Source organism: Cenococcum geophilum (assembly GCF_001692895.1).
Source record: "Cenococcum geophilum 1.58 unplaced genomic scaffold K441scaffold_28, whole genome shotgun sequence".
Lineage (NCBI taxonomy): Eukaryota > Fungi > Ascomycota > Dothideomycetes > Gloniales > Gloniaceae > Cenococcum > Cenococcum geophilum.
In genome coordinates, this window is record NW_027137586.1 from 1423012 (window position 1) to 1449963 (window position 26952).

At 35.8% G+C, this 26952-nt stretch overlaps 1 protein-coding gene across 1 annotated transcript; it reads left to right on the forward strand.

The window, feature by feature from the left end:
- Nucleotides 1-4700: 4700 nt before the first annotated feature.
- On the forward strand, nucleotides 4701-4926 carry K441DRAFT_724006 (uncharacterized protein; the record flags this gene model as incomplete). The annotated part of the gene is made up of 1 exon (XM_067654102.1): nucleotides 4701-4926. A coding segment is annotated over one exon (176 nt), but the record flags the coding sequence as incomplete, so codon positions are not given.
- Nucleotides 4927-26952: the final 22026 nt, after the last annotated feature.

Below are 26952 nucleotides of genomic sequence, written 5' to 3' on the forward strand. Positions count from 1 at the left end.
AGCGGTATAGTTATATTACTATGGATGTTTTAGGGACGCCGTTTAATCTACTGGTTTAGGGCTAAGGGGCTATTAGCTCTGGCTGCCTTATTACTTAGCAGCAGAGTGGTAAAGGATTAATAATCTAGCCTTCTAAGCTATAGGGCTATAGTAGGAACCGCCTAGGTTAAAATTGGAAAGTTATAGCTTTTAGGTATATAGTAGATTAGTAACACGGTAGTATGCCTATAAAGAAATCTCTAACACTAGCTAGCTATGCTAGAGGGCAAGTATTATATAACACCCTATCCAGTCCTTACCTAGCACATTTATACACCTATATATAATTACCGTGCGAGTGGCAGGCGTATCTATTACTGGGCTGTTAGTATTAAAGAGCCCCGTCCGCTACTAATAAGGACACTACCTCCTTTTATTATAGATAGCTCGTAACATATACGCATAAGCGGGGCTTTATATCCTGCTAATATAAGTAACATAGAAGATTAGCTAGATTAGTATTATTAGGAAGTAAATAGATATATTAGCACTGCCCTTTACTAAGAAAGAAGGGTAGAGAATTTACGCCATTAACCTTCTAATAAGGGGCTAGATATAATGGCTATATTAGAGCTAAATATACTAACTTAGACAGATAGATATAGTTTAATTGTAATTTGCTAAGGGTATTAATTAGGCGCTAGGAATTTAAGCCCTTATAAACCTTTATACCCTATAAACGGCAATCTACTCTAGTCTATACTGGAGGCATGTATTAAGTGATTTAATTTAATAAGAGGCCTAGGTAAGGAGTAAGGGGTAAAGGGTAATAGGTAATAGGTAAAAGCTAGCGGCAAAGGGAGAACTAATATGCACTTAAAAAGACCTATAATTCTCCCTTAAAGCTTTTAAAAGTCATAAAGTAACGTAATTTATAAGCCTGTGGTACCACACAAGCGAGTGGTACCACTCCAAAACTTACCAAAAAATCCAAAAATCGGTCATTAATATCTCAATAACGGCTTAATAATAAATTATAAAAATTCATAATTAGACTTTTATACTTACTTTAAGATCTCTATAAAAGCTTTAAAGTAATTAGTTGAGCCATTATTAATATATTAAGATTTAGCTCTTAAATTTAAGCCTAATTATTATATCTTAAAAACCACTTATTAAATTACTTTTAAACTTTAATAGAGGTCTTAAAATAGGTAGGAGAGTCTAATCCTAAATTTTTATAATTTATTATTAAGCCGTTGTTAAGATATTAAAACCTGATTTTTGGGTTTTTTGGTAGTAGTACCACTCGCTTATTAGTACCACTCGCTTGTAGATTACGTTAATGGCAACTCTAACTATAACAACAATGTTAGCACCATCTTAATCTTTATTTTATATCCCTTTTAAAATTTTGCTTAATAATAACAATTTCTATACTAGTCCCCCTAGAAAATTAATAGCTTTGTCTTAGCATTATATAATTATAGCCCCTAAGAAAAGCATAAGCAGTAAACCTAAAAGGAGGAGTAGGGGAGTATTTCTTTTCCCTCTATAAAGTTAAGAAGCATTAAAAGCTTAGGTAATTAAAGGCATGTTATTCTACCCAAGGCCTTAGTTTAGAGATTCTATCTAATAAAACGCTTGTAGACCCTATATATAATTATAAGAATGCTTATAATAAGTATTATAAAGATAATGAGGATAATAAGGACAATAAGAAAGATTTCTATAGGGATAGAAATGATAGTTAAGTCGCTGGAGGAAGTAGTTAAGGTAATTATCCTAGTAATTAACCACTCTCCCTCTTTCCCTAGTAATTCTAAATATATAGTTTTAATAATTAGTAGCAAACCTAATAGTTATTAAAGATAATATAGCCGATCTGGACTTAGAAGCTAAGGGTAATAAAGCTAATAAAGCTAGCAAAGCTAATAACCAACTAATACCTCATAGATTAGGTATATACTTCCCTTTTTAATTTATAATAGCCTTCTCTAATAACTAGTAGATAACTAGAATAATAACAGTAATAAGGATAATAAAGACAGTAAGGGACTGCCTTTATTAGAAGCGCTAGAAGAGCTTCTATGCACATCTATATATAACTATACTATATCCTTAGCACTAGACGACAATTAAATAGATAATTTAGCTAAGGGACAATATATTAGAACTATTCCGCAGCATAAGCAGGAGCTTAGAATATTAGTGGCTGCCAGTTAAGAGTCTTTAGGAGCTAAAAAGTTAAAGAAGCGGAGGTCTAATTAGTAAGATTAACTAAATAGCATTAATTATATCTCTAATACTTCTATTAGTAAGAGTAGCAAAAGTATATAACCTAGGAAGTAATAAAGGTTACCTGCTTTCTAGAGGACCCCGCCTTTTAGCTCTCCTACCCTTGGCCTTAATAACAGTAATAGTATTAAGGAGTAAGCGGTCTCTACTACACGGCCTACTAGATCCTCTCTCTAGCACTATATATCTTCTTATAATACTAGACTACTAGAAAATAGGGCTAATAATAGTTATAATTATATTCTAAATAATTATATTAGTAGCTTAGCTAAAAAAAGCAATAATAAAAACAGCAAGACTGTTATGGAATAAAGTAAGGCCAAGAACTATAGTAATAGAAGTAATAACAGCAACAATATAGATAATAATAATTTTAGGAACAGTAATAGCAGCAATAGCAATAAGGGTAATAAGGCCTATAGGTGTGTAGGGCAACAAGGATTACCAACCCCTATTATTAGTTAATTAAAGACAAAGCATACTACAAAGTATTATCTCCAGCAGTCTTATCATTCCCCTTTAATTTATTTACGTATATATTTAACTAAAGCACTCTACTTACTAGCAATTATTATAAGTGGGTTGCATCCCCTATATATAATTGCCTCTATATTTAAAAACCGCTGCTAAGCTCCGCCTCTAGCTTTAACTCTAATAAAGTAATGCCAGGAGCCGCCTTAAATACTAATTTAGAAGAAATTTTAATCTAAGTAGTTTTTAGACGCTAGGAAGACGGGTTATATATACTAGATATCCTTCCTTAATAATTCCGCTTACTAAATAACCTAGTTAAGCAGCCTTAAAAGCTAAAGCACTAAGGATTAAACCCCCAAAAGCTAAGGTCTAGAGTAAATTTTATAGAAGAGGAAGATACGCTACTTATTAAGTTAAAGAAGGAATAAAATCTTTTATAGAAATAGATTATAGACCGCTTTTTAAAAAGAAGTCTTGGATCACTACAGGCACATTATTATTTAAAATTAAAGGCCTAGCCTACTATGCAGAAGAAAAGGGGCCGGCCTCTTAGGCGGAAGAGACGGCAATAATAGTGGTGCCCTTCTTTTGGCTTAGAGGTTTATTTCTTATTATATATTCCATTTTTGGCTTAATCTATTTATAGCGCATTTCCTATTACTTTTTCGAGGGCGGTAAGCAAGAGCTACTTATATTACTACTTATAATGCTATAAACGATAGAGAATATAAGGCTAAAACTATATTTACGACTTGGCCAGCCAATTTAAATTATATAACACAGCCTTACTAAGCGGCAGTCCAAATATGAAGTCGGGCGTTAATAATTAATTAACTTATGTATATAACGTAAAGGCCCATAAACTGGCTATAGTTAATTTGCCTTATAAATAAGAACAAGCTATAAGAATCTAATTCTAATATATAGCTAAAATACGCGTTATAGCGGACGCCTTACCCGTTCTACTATTTAGCTAGTGGCCTAGTTATATATGTAATGTTCTACGGTAGGGTAGGCCATTAGGTACAGCAATGATATTAAAACTATTAGGTATCTTAAGGTTAAAAAGTAACACTAATATAGTAGATATAAATAAAGTATTAATAATATGGTTAAGAGAATAACTATAAATATTAGTATATAACTAAGTAGTAATATATATATAAATTACAACTATAGAATATAGACTAGCTAAGATGCTATTCATTAAGACGTTTAGTAGAGATAAAAATAAATTAAAAGGATTCCTTATATATAGATAAAGATTAAAATTACTAATAAAGGACTAAAGTTATTAATACTAATAAAATAAGTGGCTTATGCATGATTATTATTAGTAGGTAATACTTTAAAATACTTTAAACTTTATTTTATAAAAATATAAGCCAATAGAATAACTATTACTAATTTAGAAGTAAGATATATGTTCTTATTATGGGACGGATTCTATAGTAAGTTAATATAAATATATAGGGGCTTAAAAATAGAAATAATAGCTAAGGATAGGCTAGAATGTCTTTAAAAGATAATATTAGCAATGGCTTATATAATAGAATTTCAAATATAATTAGTATAAACTAATTGGAATAAGAAAGTATATATAGCAAAGTATTATCAAAGACTAAAGTTAAAAGTCTAATATACATTAATACTTATAGATAATATTAAAGATATAAAAGAGCTTATTGGTTAAGCAATTAAAATTAATAAAAGGATCTTTTAGAGGGAAAGAGCTAATAAAGGGTATAAAAGGTCAATACCTAAATATAAAGTACTGTAACTAGTATAAAAACTATAGTATAGCGGACTAAAGTTAGATTGTCTATAATAGTTTCTACATACTAATAGTACTCTTAAGTTCGGCTTGTACATTTACCACTTTATATACCTACCTTTGGCATCTACTATAGCTTGATAACGTTTATGTATATTCCTAATATACCTTACAAAATCAGATAGTTCTAATGCCGCCTACTCTTCCTCTATACATTGCCTTAACTCTATAAGGGTATGCGGAAATCTTTTAGCCACTCTCTATTTTAATAGACGCCAGATATTCTCTATTGGATTTAAATTAGGAGAATTAGCAGGCCAATACATCTTGTCTATACTATTCAAATTATAGAGCTGCTGCGTGAGCTTAGCAGTATATTGAGAAGCACCGTCTTTTATCAGAATGGCATGCCTCTAAGGGTTCTCTAGGTATTGTGCCACCCAGTCCATAAATCAGTATACCGAGGGAAGCACTTTTTCTCTATATACTTCACCTGTTATACTACCCTATTCCTTCTTAATAACCACCATATCTCCTTTACTAAGGGCTGAAATGCTCCCATAGATAATCTAAAAAAAGTAATCTCTAAACTTAGGAGAACAACAAGAATTGTTATACTTCTCTTCTGGTCACTAGGTGACATATACCTTTCTAAAGACTTTAGTTAAGAGGGAGCACTCGTCGGTCTAGATAACACAAGCCCATAGCTCTGGCGTCTAGCTTAAATGCTCGATTGCCTATACTAAACGTACTTGCTTTTATACTTCGGTAAGGAGAGGTTTTGAAGTGGCCACGCGGCGGCCGTAACACTCTATCTTAAATGCTGCCATAAGAGCTTTCTAATAAGTCTGTATACCTTCCAGCCGAGCGATTTCCTTATATATCATTCGATAATGAGCAGCGTTAAGGGTTATACGAGTAACAAGGCGTTCCTAAATCTCGCCCGTAATGGCAGGCTTTCTACCTATTTACTTCTTTAGGGCTTTAACTTAGGATCTTATTATAGATTAAACGGTTGTCTAAGGAAGTTTTATAGTCGTAACAATTGCTTCTAGTATCCAATGTAAAAGATTGGAGACTGTAAAGATGCGACAGCGCTCTTTATAGGATAGTTTAGTTCCTAGTTAACGGGTCTAGTCTTGGCTCTGCTTTGTTAGACGTAGTAGGCAATACTAACAAGGTCTTTAAATAACGTTAGGTATACTTATTCTACCAATATACTCTAATACACCTCACAGCAAGGATATATGCTTTTATAGTTAAAGCAGTTATTCTAGTACATTTGATGGCACTACCTAAGATAACAAATTTCTTGCCAATGCTTTTTAAAGCGTTAGAGTGATAACTAGGACTAGATTTTTAGTGCAAGTATATACGATGTTTAGCCTCTTCTAGGAGGGTTAATCTATTGATTTCCTTGCATCACTGCTATTTGCATTATTCTGTCTGCTATAATAAGTAAGCAAATACATCCACTTACTTATCCCTTTGTAAATTTTCCTTAGAAATAAGTATTAGTACTATAGGGTTAGCACCGCTATATACCACAACTAAATCTAAAAACGATCTACAGTAGCTGCACGCGTACTCTAGGTTTTCCTAAAATCCTACCAAACTCTTAAGAACAACGACCGAGTTTGCGATGTAGATATAGCTGTATGTCATGCTATAAGTTAGTCCGCATCGCGAAGTTAAACAGTGATTGTCGCGGGGGTTAGGAGTTCACGTTTTAGTTAACTTAGTAACCGCGCCACGCTAGTGGCATAAACGCGGCGGTGCTTAACCGCTATAACGCCAAGCCTAAGAGTAGAACCGCTTCTTGCTAGCTTCCTATCTTTTATTTTAAGAAAGTAGCGCCTTAAAAACAAGGGTGTGGCTAAAGTGGGTCAGCCGTCCTCCCTGCTAGTAGTGGCGAACTTGAAGTATTTTGCGCTTTAATTATCAGCTTTTAATACCGCTAAATATACCACTATTATTACCTTAGTAAGCTTAGACTATAGAATTAATTAGCGGATATCGCTAACCTTTTTGGTCAAAAAGTTAATTCTATGGTCTGAGAGACTTTTCTAGCGTTTCTTAAGCGATCCGACTTTGTTTATATATAGAGCAGTTACCTTTTTTAACAAAATTAATCTACACCCCTATAGCAGCTATTATCTTAGAAATACCGTTAAATTGATCTATAGAAGCAGCTCTATAATCGATTAATATCTCTACCCTATTAGCCCCCGCAATGTTAAGCAGAAAGCGCTAATAAACGGGCGATTTGCCTACTTAGGCTCTATATAAAGCCCTATACGAAGCTCTGCACGAAGCTTTGTATAAAGCTTTACACAAAGCTTTACGTATAGAGGCTCTACATAAAGCTCTATACGAAGCTCTATATATAGAGGCTCTGCATAAAGCTCCGCACAAAGTTCTATATATGGAGGCTCTCCACAAAGCTTTACACAAAGCTCTGCGTACGGAGGCTCTATACAATAGCTCTACGCACAACGGTTTTGTATATAATGGTTCTGCAGAGTATTTACGGGACTGGTGATGGTCCTTTAGTAATCTTTCTTTAGAGTAGCTACAGCTATATTACACACTATAACGCGGACGCTATATATCCGCTAGGCTATAATAGGTTCTTTAGGGTCGCTATTATAGATCTATATAGGTTTTATATATAATAGCTAGTATTTAATAAAGTTATATATAGTTACGGGATTCCTAATAACGCGTTTTTTTTTTAACGAAAATGATCTTAACTCTAGGTGGTTGTGGGCTAATTTAGACCCAATATCTATAAAATATCGGGTCGTCTCTCTAATCGATTAACTTTTGGTAGTATTTTAAGCTGTTATAGTTAAGCGATTTAACCGCGAATATGGGAAATATTGTGGGTATTGTCGGAGCGCCTAAGAAACCTTAGAAATCCCACTTAGACGTAATTTTAGTGGTTTTGTACAAATGTAGTTAGTCCGCTTACGGACTAGTTAAAAATCTAAACTAATAAAATCACGTCTAAGCTTACTAAGGTAACCGCTATTAAACGGACAAATGCCGACCGGAATAATTGTAGGACTAACATATTTAGGTAATAATTGACTTAGCTACCTCAGGTTTGCAAATACCGCTTAAGATTTATCTCTTAACTATAGCACAAACACTTACTTTTATAACCTTTCGCAATATATCCTTTCCCGTTATAGCTGCGCTTCTACGTATATTAATGAGTTAAGATATAGGTAAGAAGTGGTCGTTTACGGTAGGCCTTTACACTTAACTAGATAATAAGACCCTAGGTAACTGTATAGGAATAAAAGGCAAGTGTTCTAACAAGGGACTCTTAATATCCTCTTAACACGTTTAGTTTTAGGAAGTAAGTAAACCTACGAATATTAATATGCGAGGCCGCTGCTAATGCTATCGTGTTTTGTGGTATAGGCTGTAAGTAGACCTACGAATATTAACATACAAGGCTGCTGCTAATGCTATTATATTTAGTAGTGTAGGCTATAAGTAGACCTACGAATATTAATATACGAGGCTACTACTAATACTATCGCGCTTAGTAGTGTAGTCTATAAGTAGACCTACGAACATTAACATGCGAGGCCGCTGCTAATACTGTTATATTTAGTAGTATAGTAGGTAAGTAAACCTACAAATATCGATATGCGAGGCTGCTGCTAATGCCGTTATGTTTAGTAATATAGGGGGTAAGTAGGCCTGCGAATATTAACATATAAGGCTGCTGCTAATACCATTATATTTATTAGTATAGGAGGTAAGTAGACCTACAAATATCGACATATAAGGCCGCTGCTAATGCCGTTATATTTAGTAGGGTAGTGGGTAAATAGACCTGCAAATATTAATATACAAGGCTACTACTAATGCCATTATGTTTAGTAGTATAGGTTATAAGTAAACCTATAAAGATTGACATATAAGGCTGCTGCTAATGCCGTTATATTTAGTGGTGTAGTCTATAAGTAGACCTACGAATATTAATATACGAGGCCGCTGCTAATACTATTATATTTAGTAGTATAGCTTATAAGTAGACCTACGAACATTAATATGCGAGGCCGCTGCTAATGCCGTTATATTTAGTGGGGTAGTAGGTAAGTAGACCTGTAAATATCAATATGCGAGGCTGCTGCTAATGCTATTATGTTTAGTGGTATAGCTTATAAATAGGCCTACGAATATTAATATGCGAGGCTGCTGCTAATACCGTTATATTTAGTAGTGTAGGCTATAAGTAGACCTGCGAATATTAATATATAAGGCTGCTGCTAATACCGTTATATTTAGTAGTGTAGGTTATAAGTAGACCTATAAATATTAACATATAAGGCTGCTGCTAATACCGTTATATTTAGTAGTATAGCTTATAAGTAGACCTGCGAATATTAACATACGAGGCTGCTGCTAATGCTATTATATTTAGTGGGGTAGAGGGTAAGTAGGCCTACAAATATTAATATACGAGGCTACTACTAATACTATTATATTTAGTGGTGTAGCTTATAAGTAGACCTGTAAAGATTAATATATAAGGCTACTACTAATGCCGTTATATTTAGTAGTGTAGTCTATAAGTAGACCTGCGAATATCAACATATAAGGCCGCTGCTAATACTATTATATTTAGTGGTGTAGCTTATAAGTAAACCTATAAATATCGATATATAAGGCCGCTGCTAATGCTATTATATTTAGTAGTATAGTTTATAAGTAGACCTACGAATATCGACATATAAGGCCGCTGCTAATACTATTATATTTAGTAGTATAGCTTATAAGTAGGCCTATAAATATTAACATGCGAGGCTACTACTAATACTATTATATTTAGTAGTGTAGGTTATAAGTAGGCCTACAAATATCAATATATAAGGCCGCTGCTAATGCCGTTATGTTTAGTAGTATAGCTTATAAGTAGACCTGCGAATATTGATATACGAGGCCGCTACTAATGCCATTATATTTGGTGGTATAGGTTATAAGTAGACCTGCGAACATTAATATGCGAGGTTACTGCTAATGCTGTTATATTTAGTAGTGTAGGTTATAAGTAGGTCTATAAATATCGACATATAAGGCTGCTGCTAATACCGTTATATTTAGTAGTATAGTCTATAAGTAGACCTGTAAATATTAATATATAAGGCTGCTATTAATACTGTTATATTTAGTGGTATAGGGGGTAAGTAGGCCTACGAATATCAACATATAAGGCCGCTGTTAATGCCGTTATATTTAGTGCGGTAGGTTATAAGTAGGCCTATAAATATCAACATATAAGGCTGCTACTAATGCCGTTATATTTAGTGGTGTAGCTTATAAGTAGGCCTACAAATATTGATATATAAAGCCGCTGCTAATGCTATTATATTTAGTAGTATAGGCTATAAGTAGGCCTACGAATATTAATATATAAGGTCGCTGCTAATACTATTTGTTCGTACTAACTTAATAGCACAAGTGAGTCGTATCCACGGGCACGAAATACATGTAGTATCGTATGCTTGTTTGGATGGTAACTGTTGATTATATGAAGCAGACTACGTGGTCTATATACTGATGCGCCTCCCCCCTGATTAGTTAGTGCTTCATAAGTGCACCAGACGCGTAAGTGAGTGGTTGGTGCACTAGACGCGTAAACGCGTACGCGGTTAGTACAGCAGGTGCTATAATTATATACTGGCGGTACTTGAAAAATGAAACTACCTATGTACAGCCTCCGTAATTGCTTTAATAGAACCGTAAAACACAAAAGAAAATACATAGGAAATTTCCCCTGAGGTGTCGTTTAGGCTGCTTTCCAAACGGGTTGTAAGTTGGATCCTTAAGGGCCGCCAAGGCGCTAGTGCTAAGCGAGCCAATGGCGATTTTCCATCCCGGGGATGGAAAATCGTGATTGGTTAATTTAACTACCCTATAAAATTCGGTAGGTTATGTAAGTCCACCAAGTTCCACCGTAGCTTTCCACCGTTTTCTACCTGTACCGTATAACGAGCCGTACGGCCTTCTAACGGGCCGTAGACATACCGTAAGTGCTCCGTTAGTCCCGTTCTACCTATTCTATAACTTTTAGGTTAAGCTTATTCGTGTTAATTAGGGTTTTAAGGGCTTAATACAGCTTTGCCTTAGTCATAGCGTCTACTGGGTTATTTCCGCCGCTAATCCATTTGACCTCCGTAATCTCACATCGTTTATAGGCCTGATGTAGGCACATTAGGTCGACCATAAGCCTCTTCTCTTATATCGTACCTAGTTTAACTAGGCAGTCGTAGAGGGACTTTGAATTGGTGTATAGAACTAGGGGTAACCGCTCCAGCTATAGGATCTTTTGGATTGTTGATTTAATTGCGGCTGCTATATTAAAGCTATAACCTAGTGCGTATAGTTCGGAAGCTAGTACACTGCGGGTTACTTATTTGTATTTGATTGAGGACTAGTATAGGATATTTGCGTCCTAATTACGGTCCGTAAGTATAAGTATAAAGCCGATTTGTGATAATAGGTCCCTGTTATTAGTAAAGGAGGCGTCTGTAAATACTAGTAGGCTAAGGAATTTTAGGTCTAGTGGTATAAAGGTAAGTCCCTTTACTGCATTATCAATTTGCCACTAGATGCGCTTATTAAGCTGCTTAACATTTTCTTCTTATAGATCTACTGCCTAGGCCGTAAAGAATAAGTTGTAGGTAGATTTGGGTTGGCAGACTGTGGTAATATAGGCGCCTCTTACACGCTGTGTAGCGTATTAGTCCTTTATATTTACGGTCTTACGGGTCTCTCTACGGGAACTGGTGAGGTCTATAGGCTTTGCTGTAATAAGCTTTAGGTTTTAAGCTTGGCGTTCCTAAGTTAGCTTAATTAGGTTGCCCTTTTATATAATTAGGCCTCCATTAAACTTGATCGGATTCTGCTTAGTTAACTGCTTTTACGGCTTTGCTAGGAACTTGGCCTTTTATAGTTTAGTTTCTTTAGCGTCCGTAAAGGTCTAGTCTGCTAGGAATAGGGTATTGTCTGTTTAAAGTTTAATAATACTAAGGCCGTTTAATAGGCTGTATAGGAGGTAGGGGTCGTAGGTTAACTGTTCCATTTTGAGCTTACTGATGTGATGCTAGTGGTATGTCTTAAACTAATAGTTTCCAGCTTCTGGTACTCCGTATAGGGGTTTTACGACCCGTAGAATTGTTCCTAGTTGTAGGTTGAGCTCGTGGGGTGGTTGTATAAAGATATCCCTGTTTAGGTAGGTATTAGACTATACGTAGGCTTGCGAGATATCCCGTAGGTAAAGAGCTACGGGTTTGCTTTGCTGTAGGCTGGGTATAAGTGTAAGTATAATCTATTAGCTGACTTGTTAAATCGTGGGCGATTATATAAGGACTAAGTCCTTTCCTTGGTCGTTATAGGCTTGTATAATAAGCCTTAATTTTTTAAAAGCTCTATTAGTACTAGGGTACTTAATTTTATTAATAAAGCGTAAGTTAAATATACGGACGCCTTGCGGAATATCTCTTTCTGTTATAATTGTAAAGACGCCCTTTTTAAGTAGTCCGTTAATCTCTTTACGTTGTAAGTCCGTAAGCGGGGTTTCCTGTATTAGAACTAATATATTTATAGGCGGATATTGCTTTGCGGATATTCCTACGGAGGTTAGGTAAATCTTTATTATAGTGTTCTTAGTTATAGAGTGCTTTTGGGGGCGTCCTTAACCGCGCTTTATAGTTAGTATAGTAGGTTTAGTGGGTTTCTAGGGGACTTCTAGGGTAGGTAAGGGTGCTTCTAGTTTATTTAATTCGGCGGTTGCTTCTAGTTCGTCTGGTTTGGCGGTTATTTCTAGTTTATCTGGCTTAACGTCATAGGTGTTTTTGGGCCGAAAGTAGGGTTTTATGGATGTGCTTCTAAACCTAGTTGGCCTACTAGGAAGTTATACGCAGCACGTCTCGTTTTCTACGGCCAGTAAACAGTAGGGTCTGGTCTACTTACCGCTTTTACGTTATATAAGGACTTTAGAGTTAAGCGGGAGGTCGTGTACTAAGGTCGTGTTAGGTCCGTTGTGGTGGTGTAGGGCGTTATTAACAGTTTGTTTGGCCCGTAGCTTAACTATCTTAGCTATTGCCTTCCGTATTATAGCTGCTTATTCCGTAATAGATGGGGTAGGAGGATCTAGGTTACTTATCCTTGGGTAGGCTCCGTAGACTAAGAGGGTAGGTACTAGTCTATTTGGGCCTGTGGTGTTATTAATAGCTTTTACGGCTATCTGTAGAGCCAGTTCCTTTTAGATGTCCTTATATTCGTCCATAATAATTTAATAAGCTCTCTATAGAGCTAGGTGAGCTTACTTAATAAGCCTAACGGACTAATACGCCTTAACTAGAATAGCTTTTGTTAATATAGCTATGGCTATAGCATACTGCTAGAATTCCTTACTAATGAAGTTCCTACCGGCGTTGTAGATAATATACTTAGGAGGTCTAACGTATATATTAATCCAGCAGGTCCGTAAAATATCCTAAGTATACTTTGTGGATATATTTTGTAACTAATAGGTGGCTTAGTAGCGGGTTGCTTTGTTAATTATATATAATACTAGGCTGCCGTTAATGTATATAATGTCTATATACACTAAGTGGTTAAAGTTAAGGTCCTTATAAAGGGTGAACTTGAATCGGCCTAGGGAACGTCCGTATTTCTGGTAAAAGGAGTAGTATTTAGTTAGGTAATTAACTGCCTTCCTGTTGACGTCGTTGTGTCTAGAGCGTTTAAGGACTCTATATAGCTTTTCGGCTAATAGGTAGCCGAAACGGCGGTGTAGACGGTAGATCTCTGTACTGGTAAGGTAGCACGGGTTATAGTTAAAAGATTCCTAAATGTAGGTTTGTAAAGTCTCTCCCTATATAAGGAACGGGTGTCTAAATTGTTGTGTAATTGGTAGGGTAATATGCTTGCTTTCTGGGGCAGTTGCGGGGCTAATTAAGGTGTCCGTAATATTGTTATAGTAAACTTATAACCTGTCTATGTCCGTAAGGTAAAGTAAGAAAGGGGTGTCTGCTTTTATTATATGGAAGTTAACTAGGCTAATTAGGGTCTTAACTATAACTAATCTAATTAATGCAGTTAAGCTAATGCCGAATTAGACGTTTATGGCCCTAGTTTGCGTAATATTAATGTCCGTATTGTTATTTGCGGTGGTCCTATATACGAGGTATTGTCCGTAGCCTGTAGTAGACTTCTTAGAGGCGCCTATGTCGATTATAACACCGTAGAATTCCTTGGGGGTATAGCGTTCTGTAGTAATATATGTAAATGGGTCCTGCTTATAATCTATAATGTTTATAACAGGGGTGCTTATAGAATAGTTTTTGGGCGTAACTGAGTGTATAAAGGAATGGTTGGCTAATATGGTCGTAATATTAAAGGCTTAGCTGTCCGTAAAAGGTCTAAAAGTAGTTAGGAACGTCTCTGGGGTCTTCTATTCCTAGTTATTTAGGTTAAAGTTAATTATAAGGGCTTCTATTAACTTATTAGGGGCTCCTCTTCTTCCTTTCCTTTATATTCTAAGATAAACTGGCTAATCCGTTTATTAAATTTCTTTTTAGACCTGTTATGTTCTTCCTGGGTATGCCTTATAAACTAATATCCTTCTTTACTACACACGAAGTATTTCTGGCTTGTTTATTTGTGGGGGTATACTTTTATATAGGGGTTGCTGCGGGGGTTATAGGTAGGACTTGGTTAGTATGGGTGCTACTAGCGGTAGCGGTGGTCCGTAAAGTAGACGTCTAAGTCTGTTTATGGATATTAAATATCTGTAATAAAGGCTTAAGTGCTGCCTGGTGGGTTTAAGACTTTATAGGTTATAATAAAGGAGCGTAGATTATTAATGAGGCTAGCTAAGGTATCTGTAGGCTTGTAATAGGTATACTTATAGGGCTCTACTTCCTAGCAGGCTGTAATAAGTTTATTATACAGGAAGTTATCTATTTAAAGCTTAGCGTTAAGGCCGTGCTATAGGTGCTGGAGGTCTTTAATGAGAATTTGCAGGCACTCTATAGTCGATTTTTTAGTGTTCTTGTTGATTACGGTCTGTAGCTTAGTTATATTCTATTAGGTAAGGATATTACGCCTATATTCCGGTCCTTTAAAGTAATTATAAGTAGCTTTATATAGCTTATTAAAGGGGACACTAAGGGGGTTACTCTTAAGGTTAGTGTAGTAGTGGTTAAGTGCTAGGCCGCGCAGCATAGTAGAGTAGGCTTGGCTGAACTCTTATTTAGGAATGTTGGCCTTCTGGTAGAGGTCCGTAAAGATGGTTAGTTTAAAGTTAAAATTATTATTTTTACCGCTATACTTAGATTCGTTAGTATAGAGCTTAGCTAGGTTAGCTAGCTTCTTACTATAGGTCTTTACTTAGGTGGGTTGCGAATCTATAACTTGCGGATCTGTAGCTTGCGGATATGTGGCTTACGGGTCTATGACTTAAATAGTAGAGGTAGTTTGGTCTGTATTTTAGTTTATAGGGGTATTGTAATTTATAACTTAAGAGTAGGATGTATTTTAGCTAATAAGGTTAAGTCTAAAGCCGCTTAGGTTTGTAAGACAAATTTGGTTAAGTGGGTTAGGTATAAGGCTAGCGATTATATTAAGTTTAAAAGAAGTAAAGAGTTCCTTAGTTTCTTAGAACTGGTCTAGGATTTCCTCTTTAGTCTATTCCGTTTGGTCCTTCTTATATATTGTGTTGTATAAGGACTATACAATAGTAACTCGTTTATTTCTTTTAACCTATATACCTTAGTTATATAAAAGGGTTTGTAGTTTACGGATAGTAATAGGGTTATAGGTCTTAAGAATAGCTTCCGTAAAGTCCGTAAAGTCTTCCTGGTATTGCTCCTATAGGTCGTTATTTATAAGCTTAAAGTGTTTATATTTAAGGATTTTGAAACTAATATAGTCGTTAACGTCGTTTGTAGACGTAACGTTGACTCCTTATCTCTACTTCTTTTAACCTTTACTGACTTGCTTGCTAATGTCTGCTATACTATAGTGTAGTGTAGTGCATAGCGGGTGGTAGCAGCTTGTAACGGGTGGGGGAGGTCTTATAACGGTCCGTAAAATCGATTAATGGGTCCGTAATGGTTTGTAGAAGGGTAAGGGTTTTCCGTAAAAGGTCCGAAGAGGTTTAAGGTTTAAGGGGGTTAAGGATAGGGGTTCTGTATAGGTCTGTATTCGCGTTTATAACTTCTAGTAAACCGTACTAAGACTTAAATAAGTATATAGAGTTAGAGATAAGTCCGTAATTCCCGACTTCCGACCTTCCAGTAGGTTGTACTAGAAGTTTAAACGGGTAGTCGCTATCGTATATATCGCTCGGGGGGAGGTATCAAGTGATTGCTGATCTGTGCGCGCTCACTAATCAGTGTTCGTACTAACTTAATAGCACGAGTAAGTTGTATCCACGGGCACGAAATACATGTAGTATCGTATACTTGTTTGGATGGTAACTGTCGATTATATAAAGCAGACTACGTGGTCTATATACTGATGCGCCTCCCCCCTAATTAGTTAGTGCTTTATAAGTGCACCAAACGCGTAAGCGAGTGGTTGGTGCACTGGACGCGTAAACGCGTACGCGGTTAGTACAGCAGGTGCTGTAATTATACACTATTATATTTAGTGGTGTAGTCTATAAGTAGACCTGCAAATATCGGCATATAAGGCTGCTACTAATACTATTATATTTAGTGGTATAGCTTATAAGTAGCCCTATAAAGATCGATATATAAGGCTACTGCTAATGCTGTCGTGTTTAGTAGTATAGGCTATAAGTAGACCTACAAATATCAATATATAAGGCTGCTGCTAATGCCGTTATGTTTAGTAGTGTAGGGGGTAAGTAAACCTGCGAATATTGACATACGAGGCTACTACTAATGCCGTTATATTTAGTAGTATAGGGGGTAAGTAGACCTACGAACATTAATATATAAGGCTGCTGCTAATACCATTATATTTAGTGGTGTAGCTTATAAGTAGGCCTACAAATATTAACACATAAGGCTGCTGCTAATGCCGTTATATTTAGTAGTGTAGTTTATAAGTAGACCTACAAATATCGACATATAAGGCTACTGCTAATGCTGTTATATTTAGTAGTATAGGGGGTAAGTAGACCTACGAACATTGATATACAAGGCCGCTGCTAATGCCGTTATGTTTAGTGGTGTAGCTTATAAGTAGGCCTGCGAATATTAATATATAAGGCTACTGCTAATACCGTCGTGTTTAGTAGTGTAGTAGGTAAGTAGACCTACAAATATCGACATATAAGGCTGCTACTAATACCATTATATTTAGTGGGGTAGTAGGTAAGTAAACCTACAAACATTAATATGTAAGGCTGCTGCTAATACTATTATATGTAACGGAACCTTGTAGCAAGAACTACGGTGGGCTCGTTATTGGGCTAGGTGTGTAGGAAATGCAAGTACAAAAGTCAACAACGTAATAACAACTGGTGGAGTGGTTGCCCAACAGATTAACTCTAATTGTATTCTAAGAATTACTACAAGGAAGGAACTATCTAGGTAGGGACTGAGGGTCCTTAAATACACAACCGTACTCCTATAAAATCCTTCTTGTACGTGATATACGTCTTATACGTAAGGTACGTAAGTTCCTCTCGTTCCTCTCGTTNAATACGTAGCANATCATNTNACCTNNGTTACCATTCCTCGTCANATNGTTCTATCGGCTCNATCCTAGACCGTGCCTAAATCAACCAACTAGCTTCTTCCGTCTCTTCTCCAAGTAGTCGTAATATCGTACTTAAAGCGTCCGTAACATTATATTTAGTAGTGTAGTCTATAAGTAGGCCTGCGAATATTAATATGCAAAGCTGCTGCTAATGCCATCATGTTTAGTGGTGTAGTAGGTAAGTAGACCTACAAATATCGATATATAAGGCTGCTACTAATGCTATTATGTTTAGTAGTATAGCTTATAAGTAGGCCTGCGAATATTAACATGTGAGGCTGCTGCTAATATCGTTATATTTAGTGGTGTAGTAGGTAAGTAAACCTGCGAATATCGACATGCGAGGCTGCTACTAATACCATTACATTTAGTAGGGTAGTAGGTAAGTAGACCTGCGAACATTAATATATAAGGCTGCTGCTAATGCTATTATATTTAGTAGTGTAGTTTATAAGTAGGCCTACGAATATCAACATATAAGGCTGCTACTAATGCCATTATATTTAGTGGTGTAGTGGGTAAGTAAACCTGCGAATATTAATATACGAGGCTGCTACTAATGCCGTTGTATTTAGTAGGGTAGTAGGTAAGTAGACCTGCGAATATTGACATATAAAGCTGCTGCTAATGCCGTCGTGTTTAGTAGTGTAGCGGGTAAGTAGACCTATAAATGGCCTTTATATACGACCGCTTAGACTAAGACCTATACGTATATAGAACGATTCTTAAACTTACGTATTTAACGTTACCATTACTCCGCATTTGTTTTAAAGCCTATTATTAAGCACGCTATCTAGTTAGCTTATCCCGGTTACCTATTATACCTACTATAACTCTATTATAGCTGCTAAAGGCAATATTAATCTTTCTAAATTCCGTAATACTAAAAATTGTTATTAGTTCTACGCTCTCCTCCTTTATATACTAAAACCGGACTCTAAAGAAGATTAAGCAAATATTTAAATTATTTAAAAGCAATATAGACGATAATTAGCGCTAAAGCTTAGAAGGATAGGGCCTTATATTCTTTAGATATATCCTAATATAAATTAGTCTCTTTAGCCATGCTCTAAGCAGGGCTATTACTAAATACTAATCCTTACTAGAATCTTCTAGACATTTTCGTCTACTTAGCAGATAGTTTCACTAACGTCACAAGTCCTATACTGCTAATAAGAACGCTTATATATCTAGGACGGCATTACTAATAATACCTAGATATTTTACGCTACCTTATATATAGCTTTGTCGGTGTAATAAGTCCCACAGTTATAACAATTGTTTGGTTGGAGTGGGGGCATTCTTACCAACTAGACTTCTCTACGTTAGTAATATAAATGATCCAAATTCCTTACGCCTTAAACTTGCCGCGGAAATAAATAGAACAAAGTACATCGCCCTATCCTATCGATGGGGCGCACTTTTAGATAATAAGAAGAGAGAATTCTGTATAACAAAGGATAACATTGACTAATAGCTAAGTGGCTTTAATATCTCCAAATTACCACAGACTTTTTAAGACGCTATTAAGGTAACAAGGGAGCTTTATATATCGTACCTTTAGATTGACTTACTTTACATAATTTAAGCTAGGGACGATAAAAAAGACTAGGAAAGCGAATCCAGATATATAGAAAGTGTCTTCTCTTTAGCATACTATATAATCGCTACCACTTTAGTAAGAGATATAAAGAACGGATTTCTTGACCGGAAAGTAAATATCAGTGTGTCCAAAAGTTAGCGTCGCTAGCAGCGTCGCTGCCAAGAGGCTGATAACGTAAGCAGTCAGCGAGCTTATAGAGTTGTGATAGTTAGTTAGCTATAAAACTGCAGCTAGCTAACAGCTCGCTGCCTTAGTGGTAAGATTTAGTCGTAAGCTATAGCTTTTAGTAGAAGTTAAGGATATTTAAATCTTCGGCTAAGATCCGGTTAGTTAATTATATACTAAATAATAATAAACCTCTAGAAATCTCTCGCTTAGCTATAGTATTCTTGCTTATATAAGGATTTATATATTAAGAAATATTTTAGTATATATACTATTACCAAGATTAATTGAATTAGGTATTAACTACCCTTAACTATATTATAACTATATATAATTAAAGCTCTATATTTCTAATCTAGTTTCTTTACTATACTATCTATATTATTTATAAGTAGCTAGTTATATAATAGCTTTATAGTAGTATAATAAAGGGTAGCTATTAAGCTGTTTTATTTTATATATACAGTCGCAAAAAAATAAAAATAAAAATTAGATATACTTATATATTATAATAATATAAAAATTAATGGTTATACATTTAATATGGCTTTTATATATTACTATCTATAATCTATATAAATGGCTAGTAGTTTAGTTATATTATAGTAGAGTAGTAGAAGAATATTTAGGCTTTAGGGTTTAAAGGAGATATTTATAGATTTTATTATAGAGCCTTTTCTACTACCTAGAGCTAAGGTATAACTTACTCTATAACAATAAGTAACTAAGACTTCTTAAGTTAGGAATATCCTATTTATAGTAACTACTACCTCTTTAAGGAATATCTAGTTAAAATATAAGTAGTAATACCTATTAATTTTAATAAGGGCGCGTACTAAGATATTTCCTAGTATATAAATACTTATATAAGCGGAAATAATTAAAGTATTTTCCTTAATATCTCTATTACGTACTATAATCCAATTCTTTTATATATTAGCTAAGTAGTAGAGTTTCTTTCTCTACTTCTTTCTTATTAAATTTATAATATATATATTACTTAACCTTTTTAATACCGCGTAAGGTTTATAAATTAACTACTTCCTCCTATTTTCTAAATAATAATAATACTAAATTAGAGGATTAAGATAATTCTATATTATAAAAGCCTCTAGCTAATTAGAACTATAGCTATATATTTTCTATTAAAATGATAATCTAGTAGTTTAATTAACTATATTAACTCTAGTAGCGCTTAAACTATACCCTAGTTAATAAGCTTAAATATTAATTTTACTAGCTATAAACTAACTATAGAGGCAGAAAAGCTAGCTTAGTAAAATATATTAAAAAGAGCTTTATATTTAATTAAATCTAATATAGAAATAGAGCCTCTAAAGCCTTTACTACTAACTATTCTACTTACCTTTTTAAGCCTCTATAGGTATATAGAACGAATTTAGCTATATTTAAATACTATATTAAGTAAATTAGGGCTAAATTTTAATTAGATAATATTTATATTTATATATAGGGGGGTGCTACTAAAAAACCGCAATAAAATACTATAAAGTTTATACTAATTTCCTAATTGGGACAGCTAGCTGACAGCTTAACAGTTAGCGTACGTTATCTAACAGTTAGCGGACAGCGAGCGATCCAATTAACGCAGTCAGTCAGCTATTTTTCTCGAGCTCGCAGCTAAGCTAACTGTTGGACACACTGGTAAATATAGAGTATTTATACGTTCGAGATACCTCTGGCCGGGGATTCTATATTTGCGCCAGTACTAATAACTTTAAAGTGGATGTGGACATAGCTAAACTTAATACGCGCGCATAGGTAATGTAAGAAAGGGTCTTATCGCGACAAACTATCTATTTTAGTGCTAATTAGATGTACTAGGAATGCGGTTAAGGGGTTTATTACAAGAACCTTACTAAAATAAAAAGGTAAGAGCTTAGCAATATTTGATGAACTAAAATGCTGCTAATGGAGGCCCTTTACTTCTTAGCTCGCGTTAGAAAAACTTCTTTATACTTAATTTAAATTTTCCAAAACGGCTTATTAACTTAGGCCACAGAAAAACCGTAGAATTTATTCACTTTCTTTTCTAGGACTACTTAAAGCACCATTTATTAAAGAATACTAATAGGGCTATTACAATATCTAGGCTATAGGACCGTATTATAGGCGCTTTAAAGTGTTAAAGTAAATATAGCATCTTTTAACAGTATATTTACAGGAACCTCTTATAGCACACGTCTAGTAATAAGATGGAGTAGATTAAGTATCCTAAGCGGAAAGTGCCATTGTAGTCATAGATAGCATATACTAGAGGTATTCGGTTTATAAAAATACTATTTAGCGCTATTAATTAGACTAATAACCTTAGGCTTAATAAGCGCAAGCTAGCATTAATTGCCGACGTGGGAAAGTTTTAGAATTGCACAACAGAACTAGATAAGAGACGTTATACCATCTTAGATTTTGGCAGAGTAAAGAAAGGATAGATATAGTATAATGTTAAGGAGATCAAGGATCTCAGTAAGGTATAATATGTTATTATTAGAAGGTACAAAGAGATTAGTTTTAGATGGTATGTTAAGAAGTAGTACTACATATTAGTTATTAGGCCGACCAGTGTAGATAGTAAGTACAATTAGGTTAGTTCTAGGACGATTTATAGAGACTATATAGTAAGGGAAGCACTTAATATACAAATTGTATAAGGGTTTTACATAACGAATCTAACGAATAAACGAATATATATATAATTTCATTGTCAATTTATAAAGTACTGTCTATATACAGTGTATATACTCGATTAGAGTTATTAAACTAAAGAGATAATATTACGGTAAATATACGGAGCCCTATAGGCTGACCTCAGACCATATAACTCTTATTATATAATTCTCTACTTATATAATATATGCGACTCCTAAGTACTCCTTAAGGATTTATCTTAATACTATCCTATATCTATATCCCACGAATATTCTTCTAAAGCTTACAGCTAAAATTATCCTCAAAATTGAAGTTTATATAATTTTGCTACGCGCTTAATTTTAAGGACTATAATATATAGCCCTAGGCGCCCGCACTTTAATAAATTACGAGATTGTTTAGCGATAGTATAATTAGCAGCATTTACAAAGAATGATTAAAGCAGGAAATACGTTTAACTCGCCCCCGCTAGTAGGGAGGACGGCTAACCCACTTTAGCCACACCCTTATGCGCTTAAACTGTAATAGAGAAGTACTCTTTCGTACCGTGGCAAATTACATACCTTTAAGAATAGCGGCTTACTAGATACGTAAAGTGGAGGTACTAAAACTTTTATTTACAAGCAGGGTTGGGCCTTTTTAGGTTGTTATAAAGATAACTAGTAATATTAAACCGTTCTTAGGGGCTAGAACTAAAAAAGCATTTAAAATTATTATTTTAGTGTTAAGATTTTTATCAAGCGACGCTAAACCTAAGACGAAATAAAGTACGGCGCGAAGAAATTCCGAGAAGAGTAGGTTAATTTACCTAAAGAGGTAAAAAGCTAACTAATAAGTGGGCGAGAAGATTTAACAAATAAGAAGGCGAGAAGATTTAATAAATAAGAGGGCGAGAAGATTTGATAAACAAGAACGTAAGAAGGTTTAATAAATAAAAATAAAGAAAATTTAATAAATAAGAGGGCGAGAAAATCTAATAAATAAAAGGATGAGAAAATTTAACTAAATAAAAGGGCGAGAAGATTTAACCGATAAGGGCGAGAAGATTTAAAACTAATAAAGGGCGAAAAGAATTGACTAATAAGAGGGCAAGACAAGCGCACCCCTAATTTTTCTCGGGCGGTATAAGAGATCGCCCCTAGAGGTAGCTCCGCGAAGCCTGGAGGAACTCTACTATAATAACTATAGACGAAAGGGTTGGTCTAAAATACGTTAATGGCGCCGAATTTAAAAGTGTAGGTGTAATTAAGAGCCCTAGGGGGAAAAAAGCCTTAGGGGAATAGAACCGCAAGGGCTTCTATAAATAGCGAGTCACTAGAATTTATTTTTGTCCTCAGCTTCTCGGCTTTTAATTAGTTGGTACGCTTCGCTAAGCCTTACTAGCTTACGCTTTAATAAGTTGCCCTACGCTATTTTATATAAGTTATATCTAAGGCTGCTGCCTAGACTTAGAGAGAAAGAAAGAGGGGGATTAAGTAGGCTCTGAAAATCGAGTATCTAGTTTTAAGTATAAATGAAGGGCTATTTTTAGCCTCTAAAAGGGTCCTAATTTTAGATATTTCGAGCGCCTAAAATTAGGTACTTCATTTTTAGTATTTACTTAATCCCCCGAACCTCCTCGCTCCTATCTTTAACCTTTATTTTTCCTTTTAAGCAAATGGTGTAAAAAATCCTAATCTAGTAATAAAATTTCCGTATAGCTTTCCTATCTACTAAAGTCATTAAGAAAACGCTAAGCATCTATATAATGCATCTCTTAGCTAAGCTAAGACAAGACGCTACGCTAAATTTATAGGGCTAGTGCTAATCCCTATAGAAGACGGGAGCGCCTATACCTTTAATATATATCCGTTAATAAGGATACAGGTTTTATACTAAAGATTATATACCTTAATCTAAATTAATTAAAGATAATAGAACTAAAAAAAAAATATATTGCTATATCTTTTACAACTATGCAACTTCCCTATTTTAATAAATTTAGATAAATATTTAATAAATTTAGATAAATATTTAATTTATTAGGGATTTTAGTATAGTTTATAGAGGTCCCTAATAAAAGTTCTTACACCTTCCTAATTAGGAAGTTTTGGGAATAATAATGCTTATTATTATTATTAATTCTATTTATCGCCCGATTCGGTCCCTTTTTAGGTCTATGCAGGCTTCTACCTTCTATATATAGGAAAAACCCCCTAGGGGGGAAAACCTAGGTATATCCTTTTAGCTAGTCTTACGCACTCCGCCTTCGCCTCGCCTGTATACCTTTATATAATGTTTACCTTACGTACTATGCTTTTAAGGTGTCTTAGAAGATCTAGGGGGTAGTAGGAGGGTTTGGTAATTCGCCGGCGTGCCGCCTTTAACTAGGTAGGGGGTGTCCAGTCTCTAAGGGACTAGAAGGGGGCGTATCCTTTAGTGTCCTCCTACTGGATCTTATTTGCTGTCTGGAACTGCTAAAGAACTCCTTAGCTTATAAGCTATTGTGCTGCTATATATAGACCCCTACTTATAAAGAGCATTCGGGTAATATTATTTGTGCCTGCTCTAGTGAATAACTGGTCTCTTATAGTGCGTTAGTTGCAGAAAAGTAGTACATAGCGTACTAACTGTATAGGCTATCCGCATGTATAGTATGGCGTAATATTTAGGACATAGATGCTTGCTAGCCATGCATTTAGCCCTAGGACCTCTGTCCTTAGTAGGAAGGCGGCTATGGATTCTACCTTCGTCTGTCCTTTATATAGGGGGAGAGTTGGTGTTATCTATAGGGTAATCCATGTGGCTGCCCTCTGTGCTTTTGCCGCCTTCTTCTATTATTAGTTCCACTTAATATCTGCCCATCTTGCGATGCATATAGTGGATCTCCACTTATGCTAGTGGCCTCCTATCCTCTACTGCCGTGGTAGCGCTCCGCCGGCGTGGCGCTAGGTCTCCGCTTAGTGTTATAGTAGCTCCCATATTTCCTATTCTTTCTCTGCTGTACGTAGGCGGAGGGCTTCCTAGCTTATAAGCTTAGGCGTGTTGCCCCTCTAGGGGGCCCTTACTCCTTATATACAATTAAGTATTTAGCGTATATCCTTCTCTACTGGGTAGTCTTGTACTATAGCTGCTCTTTATATGGCAATTATGTCTATATATATGTCTAGTGGAGGTACTACTACTTCGCGTTCTAGTGCGGCACGTAGTATCCTCTTATAGGCCCCTATAATTCTATATAGGCATTAATTTTATAGTTTAACTAGTAGCTCTAGGGAGCTTTTTGCTAGTGGCTTGCCTTTTAGGTCCATGCCCTAGATCTAGGCGCCGTATAGCATTATTGGCCTTACTATAGCTGTGTATAGTAGTCGTATACGTCTAAATAAGGGTCCCTAGGTTAAGGCTACGATACGCAATATCGCTGCGAATGCTACTACTCCCCTATAAGTCGCCTATATGATATACGTATTCCAGTTTAGTCTAGCGTCCACCTATACCCCTAGGACCTTAAGGGTGGCTTCTGGTTTTGCTTCGCAGCCCTAGATGCTTACTATTGACGCTAGGTCATTATTCGCCCTCCTTTTCCTTATAAAATGGATAAGCTAGTATTTATCTAGTGCAAATTTAGCGCTATACCGTTTTGCCTATATAACGCACCTGTTATGCGCCTAGTTTAGTCTAGTACAGTTTTCTGCTGCTGTGTTTCCCTATATAATTAGGTTTGTATTGTCTATAAATCCTAAGGCTACTATTTCCTGGTTGCTCTTAAATGTCTCTAGTAGCTTAGATATAAAGAATAAGAATAGGATTGGTAATAGGGGCGACCCCTATAGGATGCCTGTAGGTATTAGTATTAATTCGCTTTCGTAGCCCTTAAACACTATCTTAGTGGTGCGCCCTATTAGAAAGGCTTATATAAACTTAACTATCCAGTCTAGTAGACCCTTCTTTCTTAGGATCTATAGGAGTCTCTTATGTGATACGTTGTTAAAGGCTCTACTTAGGTCTAAGCTAAGCATAGATACTACACATCCTGGGCGGGCTTGCTACGCCACTTAGACGCTAGAGGTAATTAGGGAGAGGGCTGAGAGGGTTAATTGCTTCTTTCTTGCGCCTATTTGTGTCCATAGTAGTAGTCCTTACTCCTCTACGGCGTCTTATATACGCTCTATAACTATCTTTTCTAGAAGCTTTCCTAGCGTATTTTTAAGGGCGATTAGTTAGTAGCTTCCTAGGAGAGAGTAGTCCTTTTTATTTGGCTTTCTTAAGACGACTATAGTTGTTACTTTATAGCAGTTTAGTAGTTTGCCTTTATATAGGTAGGTGGTTGCAGTATTTGCTAGTGGTATTGCTAAGGCTTCTAACGCAGCCTTAATTGCCTCATTTAGGATCCTATCTAGTCCTACCGCTTTGCCTATAGGGAGCTTCCAAATAGCTTCTTTTATATCCTTTATTAAGACTATCTGGCTTATCTCTAGGGGTAGGGGGTAGTCTTGGTTGCTAGTGTTCTATAAGTCTGCTTGGCCTACGCCTAGGAAGAACCTCTCTGCTAGTATTCTTATTTTTTCCCCATTATTATTTGTGTACTAGTTGTATGCTATCTAACGTAGTGCAGGTAGGTGGGGGTCCCCTAGCGTTTCCCCTGCGGCTTGCCTACTCCACTTTAATATTCGCCAGAGTCCCTAGTTGTGTGGCTTAGTGGGGTCTAAAGTAATTTCCTTAAGGAACCGGCGCTAGCTGTTTCTGCTCTCCTTCCGTATTATCTTCTTAAGCCTATTCTTTAGGGCTTTATAACTCTATTGGTGGTAAACCTCACCCGTCTTACTGTACTGTCGCCTCGCCCTCCTTAAGCCTGTGAGTATCTGCGCTGCCTCTAGTAACCATTCGCGCCAGGCGTGTTTACTAGGCTGGGCTATTAGGCAGTGCTTATCTAGGCAGTTGCTTATAGTCTTCTGGATATCCTCTAGCGTTGCCTAAGGTATTATTACTAGCCTGTTAGTGATTTCCTGGGTATATTTTTCCTAATCGAGTTTCTGGATGGCGTATCTCTGGCGGGTTCATTGCGCTAGTGCGTTAACGTTAAGGGTTATCCGTATAGGTATATGGTCTGCAGTTATTGCCTATATATTCTCTGGCCCGCAGAAAGCTAGCCGGTCTACTAGTGCTTCGTGTATAAATATAAGGTTAATTGTGCTCTCTTAGGTTCCTCTTTTCCAGGTAGGTTCGCCTATTAGGGTGGTTAGGGCAA